Below are 18,343 nucleotides of genomic sequence, written 5' to 3' on the forward strand. Positions count from 1 at the left end.
ACAGGGCAGTGCAGCTATAATTTCCTTAATCTAAACATTTCACATTGAAGATGTTTACTCTTCGGCATCATATAACCAAGTACAAAAATGATAAATTTTTCAGCTATCAAACAAAATGAACAAAAACTAATAATAACAGAACAAAATAACATTAGTCACTTTAGCTGTTAAGAATACAAGCCCCCAAAAGTGGCTAAATAAATCATCTAGGTTACAATATAAAACTGAGTTTTTCTTTGATCAAACAGCACTACTTACTAGTGACTGTGTGATTTAAAAATATGCCTAAATACTGTTAAGAGCATAAAAAGTCATGCTCCAGATCATTCTCATTCCCAAAATATTAATGAGCATGAAAATAAGTGAGAAAGGGCTAAAACTACATTGGGCTTATTGTAAGATTTGAACCTGAAATGTACTGGGGTGATTTTAGGACAGTGAAGAGACATTTATAACATTTTCCAAGTGAAACTCTGGTTTCAATTTTACTGTATCACAAAGATATAATTAACAACTGATAATCTATGAATACAATTTTAAAGATCTACGGAGAGATATGCAACGTAACATACAGTCACTGTTCTTGGACCTGTCCAAGCGTAGTCTTATAGTTTGCTGTTTTCCTATCTATATAAATAAATCTTTTCCTACAGCTAATAAAACAAGAAAAAAGTTTGTAGCAAATAACTTTACATTTCATTAAACACAGCAGCCAGAGTGAATCTGTTAAAACGTAAATCAGAGCACATCACTCGGCTGCCAAACCCTCCATCCAATCCAGTGGCTTTCACTCTCGATTAAATGCCAAATGAACTACAAGGCCCAATGTGATCTGCACCCCCAGATATAAATACAAATTACCTCTCAGACCCATCTTCTATTGCTTTCTCCCCCTTACGTTCTATTCCAGCTTCCTTGCTTGCTTTTTCTTTACAAGTCAGTCAGATGCTCCAATCACAGGGCCTTTGCAATTACTTTCTCTTTACCTGCAATGTTCTTCCCTAGATCCTTTCAATCTTTAATCCTTCTCAGTAAGGCTTTCCTTGACCATGCATCAAACAATTCATCAACGATAATAATTTATATCCCTCCTTGATTTATTTCTTTCCCTTAACTCTTTTCACTAATATACATATTGTGTGTGTGTATCTTATTATTTATTCCTCATTAAATATAAACTCTAAGAAGATTCTGATTTCTATCTGTTTGTTCAGGACTGTATTCCTGGTACTGTGAACAGGACTAGGACCTAGTAAGAATAGTGTCTAATATATAGCATGTACCCAGTAAGTGTTCAATACCTTAATTAAATTACCTTGTAGAACTATAAAATATAATAAAAATACTATCTTAGAAAAATGAGTTCGCAGGAGCCTGAGAAAGATATGTACATCTTAATAATATATAAATGCCCTAATGTTTACAAAGTAATCTCACAAAGTAATTTCATGGGCTCAATAACTAAATTAAGATTTTTGCCACAGCAACCCACTTCAATTTTCCCAAAGTAGGAGGAGATTTGTGGCAGCAGTCACTTAAACTGCACCTTGTGTCATCTGTTGCCTTAGGATGCCTTAAGCATCATGCGGAGATCTCCATAAGGAGCACCAGATGGCAGCATTGAGGCAAATACAAAGTAGATGCTCTGATAAGTAAATAGGCAAGCTGAGTAGCATTTGACTTTGACTTTTGCTTTTGGAAATAGCTCTTAAAAAAAAAAAAAAAAAGGAAATAGCTCTTAACAAAAATAGCAAAAATTTTGCCCAATGATCTCTGCTACATGAAATTTATACGATGAAAGAAATGAATTTTTAGACACAATCATTTAGAATATCTTAAATATTTCTACATCATCTGAGACATTCCAAAATCTTTTTTAAGGTTTTATTTATTTATTCATGAGAGACACAGAGAGAGAGAGAGAGAGAGGCAGAGCCACAGACAGAGAGAGAAGCAGGCTCCATGCAGGGAGCCCGACATGGGACTCGATCCTGGGTCTCCAGGATCACACCCAGGGCTGAAGGTGGCACTAAACAGCTAAGCCACCGGAGCTGCCCCACCTGAGACATTCCAATCTGAAAATCCAATTTTCATTTTTCCCCAAAGACTTGTCTTTAATTTTTTTGAAACCATTATGCACTTGTCACTGTCTCCATTTTCTAATATTTTCTGAGGAACTCAAATCTATCTTCTGGTCTCTGTTCTTAAACACTGACATAAAGAATAGTCAAGAATCTATTTTGTTCTATGTAATTATTTCTAGTTCTCTCAAGACTAAATGAATAATCAGTTCTAGAATTTATGACCACCAGAATTTTCAAGGGAAAAAACTGCACATGTAAACTTACACTTATGACTTCAGGAACCTCTAAAAGATCATTTCATAAGCTACCAGGCAATAAAGATACATGAGTTCTTAAAAGCTACAAATTTTCTCAAGTTTAATAGCCACTGGCAATTATTGAGATAAATTAACATAGTTAATATTAAGAGTATGAAAGTACGTAATTCATATAAGATTCCCTATAATACCTAAAGATGCTTAACTAAGCAATAATGGTCACATCATTCTTCCTTAAATACAAAATATCAATAAAGAATTATAAAAACATTGTTAAAAACTTATGTTCATCTATAATTACTGCAACTCATTTTTTAAAAAATCTAGCATAACACAAAAGACAAAAATGCTATATAATTCCACTTATATGAAGAAGCTAGTTAAACGCATAAGGCTGAATGTAGGATAGAGGTTACCAGAAGCTGGAAGAAAGGGAATGGGGAAGTTACTGCTTAATGAGTAGACTCTGAGATGATGAAAAAGTTCTATAAATGGATAGTGGTGATAGTTTCAAAGTTCTGTGAATATACTCAATGCCACTGAATTATACACTAAAAAAAATGTTTTAAATGGTAAATTGTTATTGTAATAAAAATTGGGACTAAAAAATTAAATGATATAAAAAATTAAGTGGTATGTTTTAGTCTCACATCGCATGATTTAAGTAGTAAGTCAAAACTCACAGTGAGAAGCAACTATTTCTAATCTGTCTTCATCTTAAAAGCCTGTATCTTTTAACTGTTCCTGTGGAATCCCTTATTATGTTAATCTTGACTGCAGTAATTAGATTTAGAAATACAGTTTCAACCCCTCTCAAATGAAAAAAGTTTTAATTACTAATCACAAATTCTGGCTACTGAATTAAAAATGTTAATCATTTTATTCTCACTGTACCCACATCAAAGTTGGTTTCACCTTTTAATCTAAGTACATAAAAATAGTTTACCCTTATACATTAGTGTTTTTCTAGTATGACAAGTCTAAGAATTAAAATCTGTCAAGTACTGCTCAGTTACAAACTAAAATCTCTTTCTGACTGCTATGTATCTGATCCAGCCAGCATACTCTGAATGAAATACCATAAGCTCCTCTCATATCTATCTACCTAACTTATTTCCTTACTTTCCTTCAAGCTACAGCTTTGCCTACCTGTGAATTCTTCTAATGGTTCCAAGGTCTTTGTTTATCCTTCCCTTTTCTTCTCACACTGTTACAATCAAGTGTAGTACATTTAACTACAAGTTCATTTTCTTCAATGGCTATTTATTTCATAGAACTTGTAACAAATAATTTTCAGCTGAGATTACGCATAATAAAGCAAAAATAATGGCTCTGTTGTACATAACAAATACCCAAAGGATAAAGAGGAGGTAAGTCTCAGCTTAGAAAGGAGAAAATTCTTAGGCATGGTATAGTGAAAGAAATCAAAATAATGCTCAATGGTTAAGCACAAGGAAAACAAATGCTACCAGGTTTTCAAAATACCATTCAAAGCATAAGAAGCCCGGTAGATATTAACTAGTTTGATAAGAACTGTAATAGAACATAAAAATGTGATACAATAAAAAAGCAGCAGTACTGATATTTTCAAAGCACTTATAAATGTCTGTAAATACAAAACAAAACCCACATACAATAATTTAAAAACAATTAAATACTATTCACATTGTCCACTTACACACCAAAAAATTCAAAAGTAAGTCTTTTGAGAGGATTATCTGCACAATTAGTTATTTCTGGTATTATAAGGGAAACAGGCATGGAGAACTCACTTTAGGAAACTAATACTTTGTTAGAAAGTGCTTGTACTTTGTTGAGAAAGCTGAACATTCTAATACAGTGATCTCTTCTTGTCAGGCAAGCCTTCTGGCTCAGTTTTACCCAGTTCTTCATGCTTTCACTATTAATGGCCTGAGATGAACTCCTGCTTCTCCCAAATCCTTTCTGACAGTTTAGAATTTAGTTTTTCTTGATCTTTTCCAAAAGACAGCGCTAGGTAAGCAATCACCCTGGATCTCTTAATTCACCTCTTCAGTGCGCCTTGCATGCAGTATGTACTAAATAAGCATTTATTGAAATTAAAATACAGCAAAATCATGCTTAGCTCCAAAAAAGGTTTACTCAAAGCTTCTTCAAGATTCAATATCTTCATAGGCACTGTCCCTGGGTAGGATTTAATCTCTTTAAATCTGTCAGCACCCCATATACTATCAAGCACTCCATGGTGGCTTATTAAACATTTTTTAGATCATCCTTTCCTCAAAAGTAAACACTTGCAAAATACATATAATAATAAAGCAATATGAATGGACTGGAAAAAAGTCTATTTTCTGTTATTAATAGTCTACAGTAAGGTAACCTTATATAATTTTTTTAACCTTATATAATTTTAATCAGTTCCAACATAACCCGGTAGCCATTACAAAATTTTAATAGAGGTACTAAATTGAATTTTGATTTTGATGAGTTCATTCAATGACTTGTACAATTAGACACAAGAAGATTACTGGGGAAATAAGTTAATGATATAATTAGATCAGTAATGATCAATTTCAGCTTACACTTTTACCATGTGTATAGACTAATGTAAATTTAAATGAGAAAGCAACCATTTGTCAAGATACTATGACAATTTTCTCTTTCCTAATCAGAGGTGACTTCAAAAATTACAATGTGCATGTTTGCTGAGCTTAAATTCCATGCTAAGAAACAGTAGAGAGTTATCTTTCTTTCCCATATTAATCGGTTCTTCGAAACCACTTTTCTCTTTGTCAGTGATATAACATTCTCTTCATTCACCCAAATAAGATACTGCTAAGTTATTACTGCTTCTCATTTCCTTTGCAGTCCTTTACTTTCTATTTTAGCTTGTTTTATGTACCTATGGCTTTTCCCTAATTCGGAGTCATATCACCATATGCAATCTTCTACATGGACTCCCTGTAGTCTTTAATTTTTTTTTTCTGCACATTGCATCCAGAAATAATCTCCAAAAAACACTATTTTTAAAATTGAGCTAGTATCCTGGCTCAAAACTTAAACAACATACCCTAAATGCCAACTCCTACAGCCTGGTATTCAATTCCTTCCATCATATATACCAAACTACTTTTCTCCCCTTTCTCTACTCCCAATCCATTCACTTGTGTCCAGAGATCTCACTTTATGCTTTTTCTCCAGATTATTTTACCTGGTCCTTCAAAGTCCACTGTATCCCTGCCACTAGGAATCAGCTCAGCAGAGCTCAGAGAGACAGACCGAGTTCTGCTATTTATGGCATCACTTTGCCCAAGTTAGCCTCTTCCTGTAAAATGGTACCATTTACATATCTACCTTTCAAGTTATCATAAAGATTAAACAGGATAAAGTTATGGGAGTGTAACTCAAACATAAGAGGCATCTGATAAATACTGATTTCTTACATCCCCTTTCAAAAGTGTATCTATCCTTCAAAGCTTATCTTTGTTAAGGAATCACTGCCACCTTTTAAGTCAGGACAAGATTTTGTTTTATTTTAACATCTCAAAAAAGGCAAGGTGATGAAAATTTTGTGTGGACTAATTTATTTTCTATACATGGTAGTTGTCTACATGACTGCATTAAGACATATTAATCACACTGTACATTACCTACTTATAAAAAAGTCTTTAGTACTACTTGAGTTCAGGAGTATTAGCACAGGAATATTTTTTTATGCTAAAAATGTATAAAAGTGATGGTTTAGAAGAAGCAAGATGTTCAACAAGACCTTCTTGTTCACTGCATTTTTAAGAAACCGCAACTGCAGGCATTTATTTTGGCCAAACTAAGGTCTAAAACAAGTAACTGCTTGAACAAATTGGCAAATAGCATTATTCTTTTCAAGACCTACCAAAAACAGTAACTGATACATATCTGATAGTATGTGCAGTGTTTTGCTACTATCAGAATCATGGTGTTTGGAATTAGAAGAGATCTTCAAAAAAGATTATACATTTGACCCTTGAATGCAGGGATTAGGGGCTCTGGCCCTCCAACCCCACCTCTTGCCACAGTCAAAAATTTGTGTGTAACTTTTGATTCCCCAAAACCTTAATTACTAAGAGCTTACTGTTGACTGGACTCCTCACCAATAACATGAACAATTAACACATACTTTGTATATTTATACTTCTTCCAATAAAATAAGCTAAAGAAAAGAAAATCTTATTAAGAAAATGGTAAGGGGGGACACCTGGCTGACTCAGTCAGTAGAGCATGTGACTCTTGATCTCAGGGTATAAGTTTGAGCCCCATGTTGGATATAGGTATTACCTAAAAATAAAATCTTAAAAAGAAAAAGAAAATCAGAAGAGGAAATATGCTTATACCACCATACTGAAATAAACAAAAAGAAAATTCACATATAAGTGGACCTGCACAGTTCAAAACCTGTGTTGTTCAAGGGTCAACTGTATACTCATTCTACCAAAGATAAAAATCATTATCAAAAGCTGTAATGAGGGATCCCTGGGTGGCTCAGCGGTTTAGCACCTGCCTTCAGCCCAGGGCGTGATCCTGGAGTCCCAGAATCAAGTCCCACGTCAGGCTCCCGGCATGGAGCCTGCTTCTCCCTCTGCCTGTGTCTCTGCCTCCCTCTCTCTCTCTCTCTCATTCTCTCATGAATAAATAAATAAATAAATAATCTTAAAAAAAAAAAAAAAGCTGTAATGACTAGTAAAAGTGATTGAAATTATTCCAGGTCAGGTATTCTAAGCCTAATGTACTAAATAGTTTCAACTTAGTCACTCAAGTAAATAACCTACAGGTCAATTCATTTTTTGGAGGGGAGGGGAGGGGAGGGGAGGGGAGGGGAGGGGAGGGGAGGGGAGGGGAGAGGAGAGGAGAGGAGAGGAGAGACCAGAAGGAACAGACTGACTGACTTTACAGATGGAAAATGCTGAGTTTCCATTACTGGTAAATAGTGGTACTATTTATTAACAATATGGTGTGGCAAGATTTAAACTTCTATCTATATAATTGACCAGATGTTCTCCTGCCTTCTTCAAAGAGCAGCATTATTCACAGCAGTAAGTTTGGTTCTAAGCATAACAGAAGGAACCTACCCAAGGAACCAAGGCAAAAGATGGCGGCATCAGGAACCTAGTCAGAAGCACCATAAAAATGCATGTCCCTGGGCATTTGTAGGGACCTGAGAAAGAATGAAGTTTTCCCACAAGGAATAGGAGCTTGTCAAAAGACAAGCCTCAGTTGTCATCTTCATCTAGGCTGCAGTGGGAAATGCCAATCTACCTAATAAAGCATCCTGGAGTTAGTTCTAGAATTTCCAGAAGTGAAGAATCTTTGCCAGCTTTTTGTCATTTTCAGCTGCAACAGAAAAGCTTTACTGCTGGGCAGCCCGGGTGGCTGAGCAGTTTAGCACCGGCTTCAGCCCAGGGCATGATCCTGGAGACTCGGGATCAAGTCCCACGTCGGGCTCCCTGCATGGAGCCTGCTTTTCCCTCTGCCTGTGTCTCTGCCTCTCTCTGTGTCTCTCATGAAAGAAAGAAAGAAAGAAAGAAAGAAAGAAAAGAAAGAAGAAAAGAAAAGAAAAGAAAAGAAAAGAAAAGAAAAGAAAAGAAAAGAAAAGAAAAGAAAAGAAAGAAAAGAAAAGAAAAGAAAAGAAAAGAAAAGAAAAGAAAAGAAAAGAAAAGAAAAGAAAGAAAAGCTTTACTGTTTATCCTAATTATAAAATCATGATATTCTCACTTTAAAAATTAGGTAACTAAGGATGTCTGGGTGGCTCAGCAGGTTGAGTTCTGACTCTTGTTCTCAGCTCAGATCCAGATTTCAGGATCATGAGTTTAAGCCATACATTGGGGTCTATGCTGGGTGTGGAGGCCACTTAAAAAAAATAAAGGGAAAAAAGACAGTAAACTTATCTCCTAAGCTTTCTCTTCCTCCCCTATAATACTCCTAACATTAGTGAGCTTTTGAAGCAGTTATACATGCTTTACAAATATTAACACTTTTAGACCTAACAACTGCCCTATGGGGTATGTACTATTATCACCATTTTCCAGATGAGAAAACAGATCCCCAGAAAGACTAATTTACCCAAAAAGTGGCAGACCCCACATACCAACCCTAGGCTGTCTGACTCCAGACCCTGTATTCTTCAACCTGGCACTGTGCTCTCTTTTTATATAGGTTGTTCTCAGCTTTTCTTATATACATTTTTTTTCAAAAAAACAAAACACATAAATAGGTCCACATTAAGTTACTGTATAATCTGGTTTTTTGTTAAATTTATTTCCACATCAATAAATTCAAATCAGCATCATCTTTCTAATGGCTATATAACATTTCACTATATGTTGTAAGATAACTTAACCAATCCCATATTGATAAGCATTTAATACTTCTAATTTTTTTATCATACATCCTGAACATACATCTTTCCTCACTTTTTGGATTATTTCCCTAGGATATATTTCTTGAACTGGAATTGCTGGGTTAAAAGATTCGCACATCTCAAAGATGTTTAATACATATTGCCAAATTTGATTTCAGAGAGTCTGTACTCCCAATAGTATCTGTGCCAGCTATGAAGCTGCTGTCTCTCAATTTCAAGCTCGCCCTTACTCTGCTTTGTGTTTCTAGGCTCAGAATGCATATGTCATTTCTTCTGTCAGCCACCTTTCCATTAGGCTCCACCAATAGGGAACACTAGGAGGAAACAAGAAGGTAAAAATGACAAAAGAATGGAATTGCTCCCTCCAGACCCTTTTGCTCTTCTTGCCAGAGTCACCTAGTAAGGGTCCTTTCTCCCAGCAAAAGCGATTGTTGACAGTCTTCAGCTTCCTACAGAAAACTGATTTCTCTCAGAACCAGCCTCAACATGCTCCCTCAGGAGTACCAGCAGCAGCAGCAGAGCAACATATCCTTTTGGAGGCCTGCATCTCAAACTTTGTGGGGCCCCTCTACAAGGTTTAAAAGCAGCCAAGCAGTGATACCCCCTCAAAGGTGTGAATCCAAGTTCCATGGGGCCCCTCCTCTAAGCCTCTAGGTTCTTTTATTTAGTGTATATTTTTTATTGGAATTCAATTTGCCAACATATAGTATAACACCCAGTACTCATCCCATCAATACCCCCCCCTCGGTCCTGTCACCCAGTCACCCCATCCCCCTGCCCACCTCCCCTTCCACTACCCCTTTGTTCACTTCCCAGAGTTAGGAGTCTCTCACGTTTTGTCACTCTCTCTGATTATTCCCACTCATTTTCTCTCCTTTCCCCTATAATCCCTTTCACTATTTTTTATATTCCCCGTATTAGTGAAACCATATAATGATTGTCCTTCTCCGATTGACTTACTTCACTCAGCATAATATACTCCAGATCCAACCACATCAAAGTAAATGGTGGGCATTCATCGTTTCTAATGGCTAAGTAATATTCCATCGCATATATAGACCACATCTTCTTTATCCATTCATCTTTCCATGGACACCGAGGCTCTTTCCACAGTTTGGCTATTGTGGACATTGCTGGTAGAAACACTGGGGTGCAGGTGTCCAGCTTTTCACTACATCTGTATCTCTGGGGTAAATCCCCAGCAGTGCAATTGCTGGGTCGTAGGGTAGCTCTATTTCTAATTCTTTTGAGGAACCTCCACACAGTTTTCCAGAGTGGCTGTACCAGTTCACATTCCCACCAACAATGCAAGAGGAAGGTTCCCCTTTCTCCACATCCTCTCCAACATTTGTTGTTTCCTGTCTTGTTAATTTTCTCCATTCTCACTGGTGTGAGGTGGTATCTCATTGTGGTTTGGATTTGTATTTCCCTGATGGCAAGTGATGCAGAGCATTTTCTCATGCACTTGTTGGCCATGTGTATGTCTTCTTTGGTGAAATTTCTGTTCATGCCTTTTGCTCATTTCATGACTAGGCTGTTTCTTTCTTGGGTGTTGAGTTTAATAAGCTGTTTATAGATCTTGGATACTAGCCCTTTATCTGATAGGTCATTTGCAAATATCTTCTCCCATTCTGTAGGTTGTCTTTTAGTTTTGTTGACAGTTTATTTTGCTGTGCAGAAGCTTCTTTTTTTTTTTTTTTTTTTTTTTTTTGTGCAGAAGCTTCTTATCCTGATTAAGTCCCAAGTTCATTTTTGCCCTTGTTTCCCTTGCCTTCATGGATGTATCTTGCAAGAAGTTGCTGTGGCCAAATTCAAAAAGGGTGTTGCCTGTGTTCTCCTCTAGGATTTTGATGAATTCTTGTCTCACATTTTATCCATTTTGAGTTTGAGGAAGACACAAAGAGATGGAAAAATATTCCGTGTTCATGGATTGGAAGAATTAATATTGTGAAAATGTCTACGCTACCTGGGGCAATTTACACGTTCAGTGCAATCCCTATCAAAATATCATGGACTTTCTTCAGAGAGCTGGAACAAATCATCTTAAGATTTGTGTGGAATCAGAAAAGACCCCAAATAGCCAGGAGAATACTGAAAAAAGAAAACCGGAGCTGGGGGCATCACAATGCCGGGTTTCAAGTTGTACTAAAAAGCTGTGATCATCAAGACAGTGTGGTACTGGCACAAAAACAGACACACAGATCAATGGAACAGAATAGAGAACCCAGAAATGGGCCCTCAACTCTATGGTCAACTAATATTCTACAAAGCAGGAAAGACTATCCACTGGAAAAAGGACAGTCTCTTCAATAAATGGTGTTGGGAAAACTGGACAGCTACGTGCAGAAGAATGAAACTAGACCATCCTCTTACACCATGCACAAAGCCTCTAGATTCTAATAACCCCAATCTCTTTCTTTTTTCCTCCAGCTCTAGAGGTAGTAGCTGCTTAAGGAAGTTATTACCTCTGTCACTTCAATGCTCCCATTTAGCTTATCACTTCTCCCAACATCTGCTTTATCAATTCATTGGGCTACACTCTCTCAGTTTCTGTTTACCTTACTGTAACATGACTGATATGGTATCTGATAGCTCAGTAACTTGGCATTCTATCTTCAGTGTTATGAACTGAACTGTATCCTCCCCTGCCCCCAAATTCATATGTTGAAGCCCTAATCTTTAATTCTAATCCTATATTCAAAGATAGGGGGTTTTTTTTGTTTTTTCTTTTTAGATTTTATTTATTTGACAGAGAGAGACAGAGAAAGAGCACTCACATATAAGCAGGGAGAGAGGGAGAGAGAGAAGCAGACTCCCCACTGAGCAGAGAGCCTGATGTGGAGCTCAATCCCAGGACCCTGAGATCATGAACCGAGCTGAAAGCAATACGCTTTCACTGACTGAGCCACCCAGGCACCCCAGAGATAATGCTGTTAAGGAATAAATGAGTTAAGTGAGGTCACAAGAGTGGGGGGCCTAATCCTACAGGCCTGATATATTACAAGAGGAAGAAGAGACATTGGGGGGGGGGGGGAGGGACTGCATGCCCAGAGAAAAGGTCATATGAAACACAGCAAGAAGGTGGCCATCTGCAAGACAAGGATGCTAGCACTCTGATCTTGGACTTCTAGCCTCCAGAACTATGAGAAAAAAAATTCTTGTTTTTTAAGCCATCTAGTCTATGGTATTCTGTTTTGGAAGCCCTAGATGACTAAGTCACCTAATGAAATCACCTCACTCTAGTCTCATTTTTAATATTATTTCCATGTACTATTACCCATACTATCTCAGATATAAGGACATGAGTTAGATGCTAGAGAAACAAGATGTAACAAGACTGGTTTCCTGCTGTTGGGTCTTATAGCCTAATTGTAAAAATAAAATATATGCATTAAAAATACATTACAGGGACGCCTGGGTGGCTCAATGGTTAAGCATCTGCCTTTGGCACAGGGCGTGATCCTGGAGTCCCACATCAGGCTCTCTGTGGGAAGCCTGCTTCTCCCTCTGCCTGTGTCTTTGCCTGTCTCTCTCTGTCTCTCTGTCTCTGTCTCTAATGAATAAATAAGATCTTTAAAAAAAAAAAAGTAAAATACATTACAATACAGAGTAGCACATAAGGAACAAATGCAATAAGAATAGTGTAGTTAAAGGCACCCAAATGAACCTATTCAGATTTATGCTTCACTAAACTACAAGGCATCTAAAGGATTCAGAAAAAAAGAAGTAGGACCTTATCTTATTTTTTTAAGGGCTATATAAAGCTTTAATTAATAACTAAAACTTTTTCTTTAGACATGGATTTAAGCAGTCTCACCAAATCATAGAACAGAATAAAAAGTAAGTTTTTCCTCTTAAATAATTAATAGTCTAGATACTCAACTTTATCAGCAGTCTTGAAAATAAGAATCCCAAATTTAAAGATCGCATATTATCCTCTTTAACTCAACATACAGTAAATAAACAAAATCACTTCTGTTCTAGAAATGTCTATTTGCAATCCTGATCAACAGTTAAAAATCAGTACTTCTCTAAGCTGTCTTCAAAGTCCTTTGAGAAAAACGTCTCTCTTCCTGAAGAACAGAAAGATTTTTTTAAAAGCAATGTAATAATTTCAGGTTGTTACCAGTACCTTTTCTACACTAGCCTAATAACTGCCAAGAAACACATGTGCACACATGTATATACACATATCCTATGTCAATATTACATCAAATTAAAATTTCTCTTTCAGACTTAAATATATTTCATCTTCAATATTACCACCATAACAGTATTATAAATAAAGCCTGAAGTTTGAAGCCTGAGGACAGTAGCTTTTCAAAAGAAAAGACAGTATAATGAGGGTGGAGAACATCGTGACGTAACACTCAACAAGGAAAGCCCTGACAAGTGTAGACTGCACACACACAATAAGAGATCAGGAAAGCGAGGCTGAAGCAGCCAGTTTGGTTTCATGCTGCAAATTTTTGGCAGACACTCAATTCCTTCTGCTGTTTTCCTAGCCAGCACATTTATCTATGTAATGTCACCAAATCTAGGGAGGGAAGGAGGTTGAGAGGAGGGGGAAGAGGAGAAAATACTGTTTTACAGGCTGCCAGCCCCTCCGCACATGCTGTTACTATACAAAGGATGTCTAGAAAGCCAACGTGCTGCACAGATCCAAATGCTAAAAGCAGGGTCGTGCGCGTGCGCATACACCCCCCCACACACACACACACACACAAACACACGCGCGCACGCGCGCGCGCGCACACACACACACACAGCACTCCACCCAAAGAAGAACTGCAGAAAAAGGAAACTGCCTTTCAAAAGAAGAAAGCCTATAATTAAAGTCTTGATTCACAAGCAAAGACTCCCTTCTGAAATTGATTTCAGTTCTTAGGGGAAGGAAGGAGGCAGGAAAGTATTCTAACCCCATGGGGAAACAACCAGTATTCTGCAAAAAAGCCTGAGTTGGTCTGGCCCATCCCAACTACAAGCATATGCTACCACAGAAGCAAACCAATAATATTCCTGAGAAGCAAAAGTATCCTGTTGAATAACAACTACCTTATGAATATCCGATGACACTTTGCCAATGACTATAAGGAACGAAAATGAATTTTAAGAAATAGTTCAGGTACCTCAGAATATTACATCTTGTCTGTAGCAGGATAGTTTGCTATTCTTAGTACTCTGTGAGTGTGTATGTACACAATAGTAATACTGAAACTGAAACTGTAAATGGAATATAAAAATAGAGATTAAAATTCATAGCTCATAGAAACAGTTGTTTCTATAAATGGACACTCCAACCCCATGACATATTATATAAGTTACTATTACCAAGTCCAATACATGAAAATACAGACCCTGAGCATTTATTTAACCTGAGAAACCACTCAATCTATTCTAGTCTAAAAACGAAAAATGCTTTTTCAATATCAAAATGCTCCATCTCCAAAAATAGCATACAATCTGCCCCTAAGAATGTGTCATAAGAAACAAACAGGAAATATCATGTGTTGAAATCAGGAGTTATAAATAACTTTGTTCTACATTGACATAGTTTATAACACAAAATACAGTCTTCAACCAACAGTATTGCTTAGGACTTCCTTAAAATTAAATTTAACAATCAAGTAATTGAGATGGCTTGATAGAAGGTTATCCAGGTTTTCTAGTCCTAGATGGACTAGATGGGCATCCAATGATGGGAAAATAACTTTAACCTGTCATGGTTCTTCATTGGTAAATTAAAAATATGACATGTTTACCTCTAAAGTCTCTTTTGTTCTTAATTTCTACAACTACAAGTATTTTACATACAAAACAGGATTTCCTACTTTCAAGGAGCTCATAATCTAGTTTAAGGATAGTCATAAAAGAATTAGCAAACAATGTTAACACAGTGATTGGTCCAAAGCAACTACCTAACAAGTACACACTTGTTCCATGAGGCACTAAACTCAAGAGTCCTGACTTTAAGGGCTAAGTCTAAAGAAGGAGAGCCAAAGTTGAGATAACTTCAAAACAGAGCAAAGAGTTCTGCTGGGACTAGGAGGTTCATCAGGATTCAACTTTTTAACTTCATAAACCTCAGTCAATTAATCGAAATTTCATGTAGTCATTATCTCATTATCTTCATTCCATTGATAAGGAAAATGATATTAAACATTAAGGTTAAAAGATATTAAGCATTAACGATCTAAAATATGTATTTGCAAATTTTGTGTTACTTAGGTCCAAATTACTCCTCAACCCAGTATGACTGATTTAAATAGAGCCAAAAAGACTAATAAAAGATTAGGCTGAATTTGAACACAAGCTTACTCCACAGAGAGTAAATCACAAAGCTCTTCTCATTAGGATATATAATCTAAAGCTAACATCTTTAACTACAAGAATTCTAAAGCCTAATAAATAAAAATAAAACCTGTCTTCAAGTGGTATTTTCTTTAATACTGTCCTTAAGAACACTATTTGGGACGCCTGGGTGGCTAAGCGGCTGATCGTCAGTCAGCCTTTGGCTCAGGGCGTGATCCCATGAGTCCCAGGATAGAGTCCCACATCAGGCTTCCTGCATGGAGCCTGCTTCTCCCTCTGCCTGTGTCTCTGCCTCTCTGTCTCCCACGAATAAATAAATAAAATCTTTTAAAAAAAGAAAAAAAGAAGAAGAAGAGTGATATTTTAAGAGAACTTACTGTGGTGATAAAAAGGTTCTAAAAAAAAAAAAGTTCTACATACGTGCTGTCCAATATGGTAACCACTAGCCACACGTGAGTTACCAGATACTTGAAATGCAGCTACCATTAATTTTTCTTAAACTATAATTAATTGAAATAGCTACATGTGGCTAATGGCAACTGTACTGGTACAATTCCAGAAAATCTATACAAAGGGAAGGCATTTTAAATTTGATTAATAAGGTCTTAAGGTTTTAAAATTATGAATAAAGCAATACGAAAAGTGAATAAAGCAATACCTACACAATAATTTACCTTGAAAAATAACTTTTAATATAAACTCTACAGTGTATGACTCTGCATGCATACTATCCCATGCAAGACTGCTTTTTATACCAAGTGCCTCAAATCACATATCACCCCTCACCTTTAACATAATGCTCTCAGAGTTTAGTTTAATTGGTTGTTGAACATATATACCAGGTACCCATACTGGTTCTCTTTCCTCCTCCATAAAGTGGAGATAACAATAACTAAATCTGTCTGACTTGATTAAATGAAATAAAATGGAGACTATAAAGGACTCTAAATTAAAACATAAAAAAGCATTATTAGTTTACATAAGACTAAAATTTTGAAATATTATTTATAATGCCATTATCTCAGGAAACTTCACAGTAACTGATTCTTTCCAAACAACCATATACATAGCACTATTCTATGTGTATATAACCTAGCAAGAGAGTTAAAAAAAAAAAAAAATACAGGAAAGGTATAACAAGTGTGTTCATAGAAAAGGTAACATGAGGTGGCCCTAAGATGACTAACGTGTACATATGTGTTTTCCCTTCTTTGTAAAATCTTTAAAGTTTTTTTTTTCTGGTTTTCTCAAAACATCTGAAATTAGCATCCTTGTCAAAAGCAGTCTCATTTTTAAAAAGCACACATTTACCTAACAAAAAAATAATAAACCCAATTCTGCAGTGTTAAGTTTATCTTTATTGAGTCAATCTTGTTACATCCTGTCACAGCTATTAATCTCAATCACAATGCTCCCATTAACAATCCAAGACTGGAATTTAAAAAAGGAGGACAAAATTCTGTGGTGTGTTCTTGACCATAAAACTCTATCTCCCTAATGTAAGAGTTCAAATGTGTTTGAAACTAATCTTAAAGCCCATCTTTCCAACCTATTCTCAAATGTATATACTACAACTACCTATGGGACAAAATGGCAAGAGAGTATGAATTTACCTGGGAAAATCTTTCCACACTAGTGCAAAAACACACTCAATAACATTTTATTGACAGTAGGCCAGAAGCTTGTGTATCAGACAACTCATATATTCTTTCAGTGAACATGACAGCTAAACACAATACTAGTTTCCAATGGGAAAGTAAAAGATAATTAGGTTCTGATTCTAGGATTTTAACCTTATCCATAAGGCAATTATATTTATTAATTAGGACTGATCTATATTACTCTTGGCTCTGTTTACATTTAGTTCCCAAAAGGATTTATGAAAGCCTAGAGTGTACTTGCCTTTCTCCTATACACTTTTAGAGAAGTCTCCTTCCAATACAAAAGCCCTCAGACTCAGACCGCCCTATCCTGCAACAATTGATTATCACCTCCCCCTCAATGAGATTTGTGGAACCAGACCAGGTTTATACCTGTTCCTGACACACCCTTTCAAAAACAACCTGGTTTAGATGACAAATTATATAATCATCCTAACCTTCACTACTTAACCAGTCATTTCCACCCAAGTTTATAAGCTTTTTGTTCTCTACTATGTCTCCAAACATTCTTGACTCCAGACCCCTCTGTCATGAATTTCCCATAACTGGTTAAGAGAGTAGCAGAAGCCTCCATGGGTAAGCATAAGAGAGCAACATGAAAATTAAATGTCATTATTGATGCTTTAAAACATCTGGTTGGCCCATAGCATGTCACTCAATCCACTGCATTACATAGCTAGAAAAAAAGAGTGCTATTGTTTTCAATAAAAATCTTAAACTGAGTTTAGACCTATGCTTACAGATAACTCTTAACAAGAGAGTTATATTATTTCTATTCAAATAAAAATATTAACAAGTATAATGATTAATAACAGAATTATTATTTCCAAAAAACATTAGGTGTGGCATCTTAATGTAGGTTCAGTTGGAGCCTATTAACAGTGGCTACTGTGTTTGTCCATCCACCAACCCCCACCCCCACAAGGCCACTAAACCCAAACTGGACCAACTGGAGAAATGCATTCTTGATTCCTTCATTCAAAAATCTTCACAGGCCTACCACTTGCCCCATACTGTACCAGAACTATAGATACAAAGGTAAATAAGCTAATGTTTAATGCACTTTATATAGTCTAGTGGTTCAAAAGACAAAATCCAAGTAAGAAGGAGGATAAAATGACTCTTGGTTGTTTTAAGTGGTACTCTGAAACAATAAGAAGCTTGTAAAGAGATGGAAATGAACAAGGAGCCACCTGTTTTAGAAAAAGAACCTTTGTAAAGCAACCCTGAAACCAAGCCCTAATACAAGAGAAACTTTGCTCCTCTTGCAGAAGGAACAGCATGTGTGAAGGTCTCAAGAAGAGAAAGAGCTCAGTATATTAAGAAATTAAGAGAAGAGCAGTGTGATTACAATACAGTAAGCAGGGGTGATGGTCTAGATATGGAAAACGGCTGGCAATTCCTTTAAGGATTATCAAGGAAGAATCAAAAAGGACACCTTGTTTTCTGGCTTTGATAAGGGATGGATTTACTGGTATGGGGGGCGGGGAGAATGAAGAGGAATCAAGAATTTGTTTTGTTCACATCAAATTGGAGGGGGCGCCTGGGAGGCTCAGATGGTTAAGCATCTGCCTTCAGCTCAGGTCATGCTCTCAGGGTCCTGGGATTAAGCCCCTGAGTCAACCTCCCTGCTCAGTAGGGGGTGTGCTTCTCCCT

At 36.5% G+C, this 18,343-nt stretch overlaps 1 protein-coding gene across 8 annotated transcripts in view; it reads right to left on the reverse strand.

The window, feature by feature from the left end:
- KAT6A (lysine acetyltransferase 6A) overlaps window positions 1–18,343 on the reverse strand; it is a 114,008-nt gene that overhangs the window by 61,974 nt on the left and 33,691 nt on the right. For 2 of the 8 annotated variants that reach the window (XM_072776635.1, XM_072776634.1), the window contains exon 1: window positions 7,426–7,596. The exons of the other annotated variants lie outside the window; for them this stretch is intronic. In XM_072776635.1, the coding sequence (XP_072632736.1) occupies window positions 7,426–7,479 (54 nt within the window). In that variant the 5' untranslated portion in view covers window positions 7,480–7,596. Of the gene's footprint in view, window positions 1–7,425; window positions 7,597–18,343 lie in introns of those variants that run through there. 8 annotated transcript variants of the gene reach the window in all.

This window comes from Canis lupus, chromosome 15 (genome assembly GCF_048164855.1).
Source record: "Canis lupus baileyi chromosome 15, mCanLup2.hap1, whole genome shotgun sequence".
Classification (NCBI taxonomy): Eukaryota; Metazoa; Chordata; class Mammalia; order Carnivora; family Canidae; genus Canis; species Canis lupus.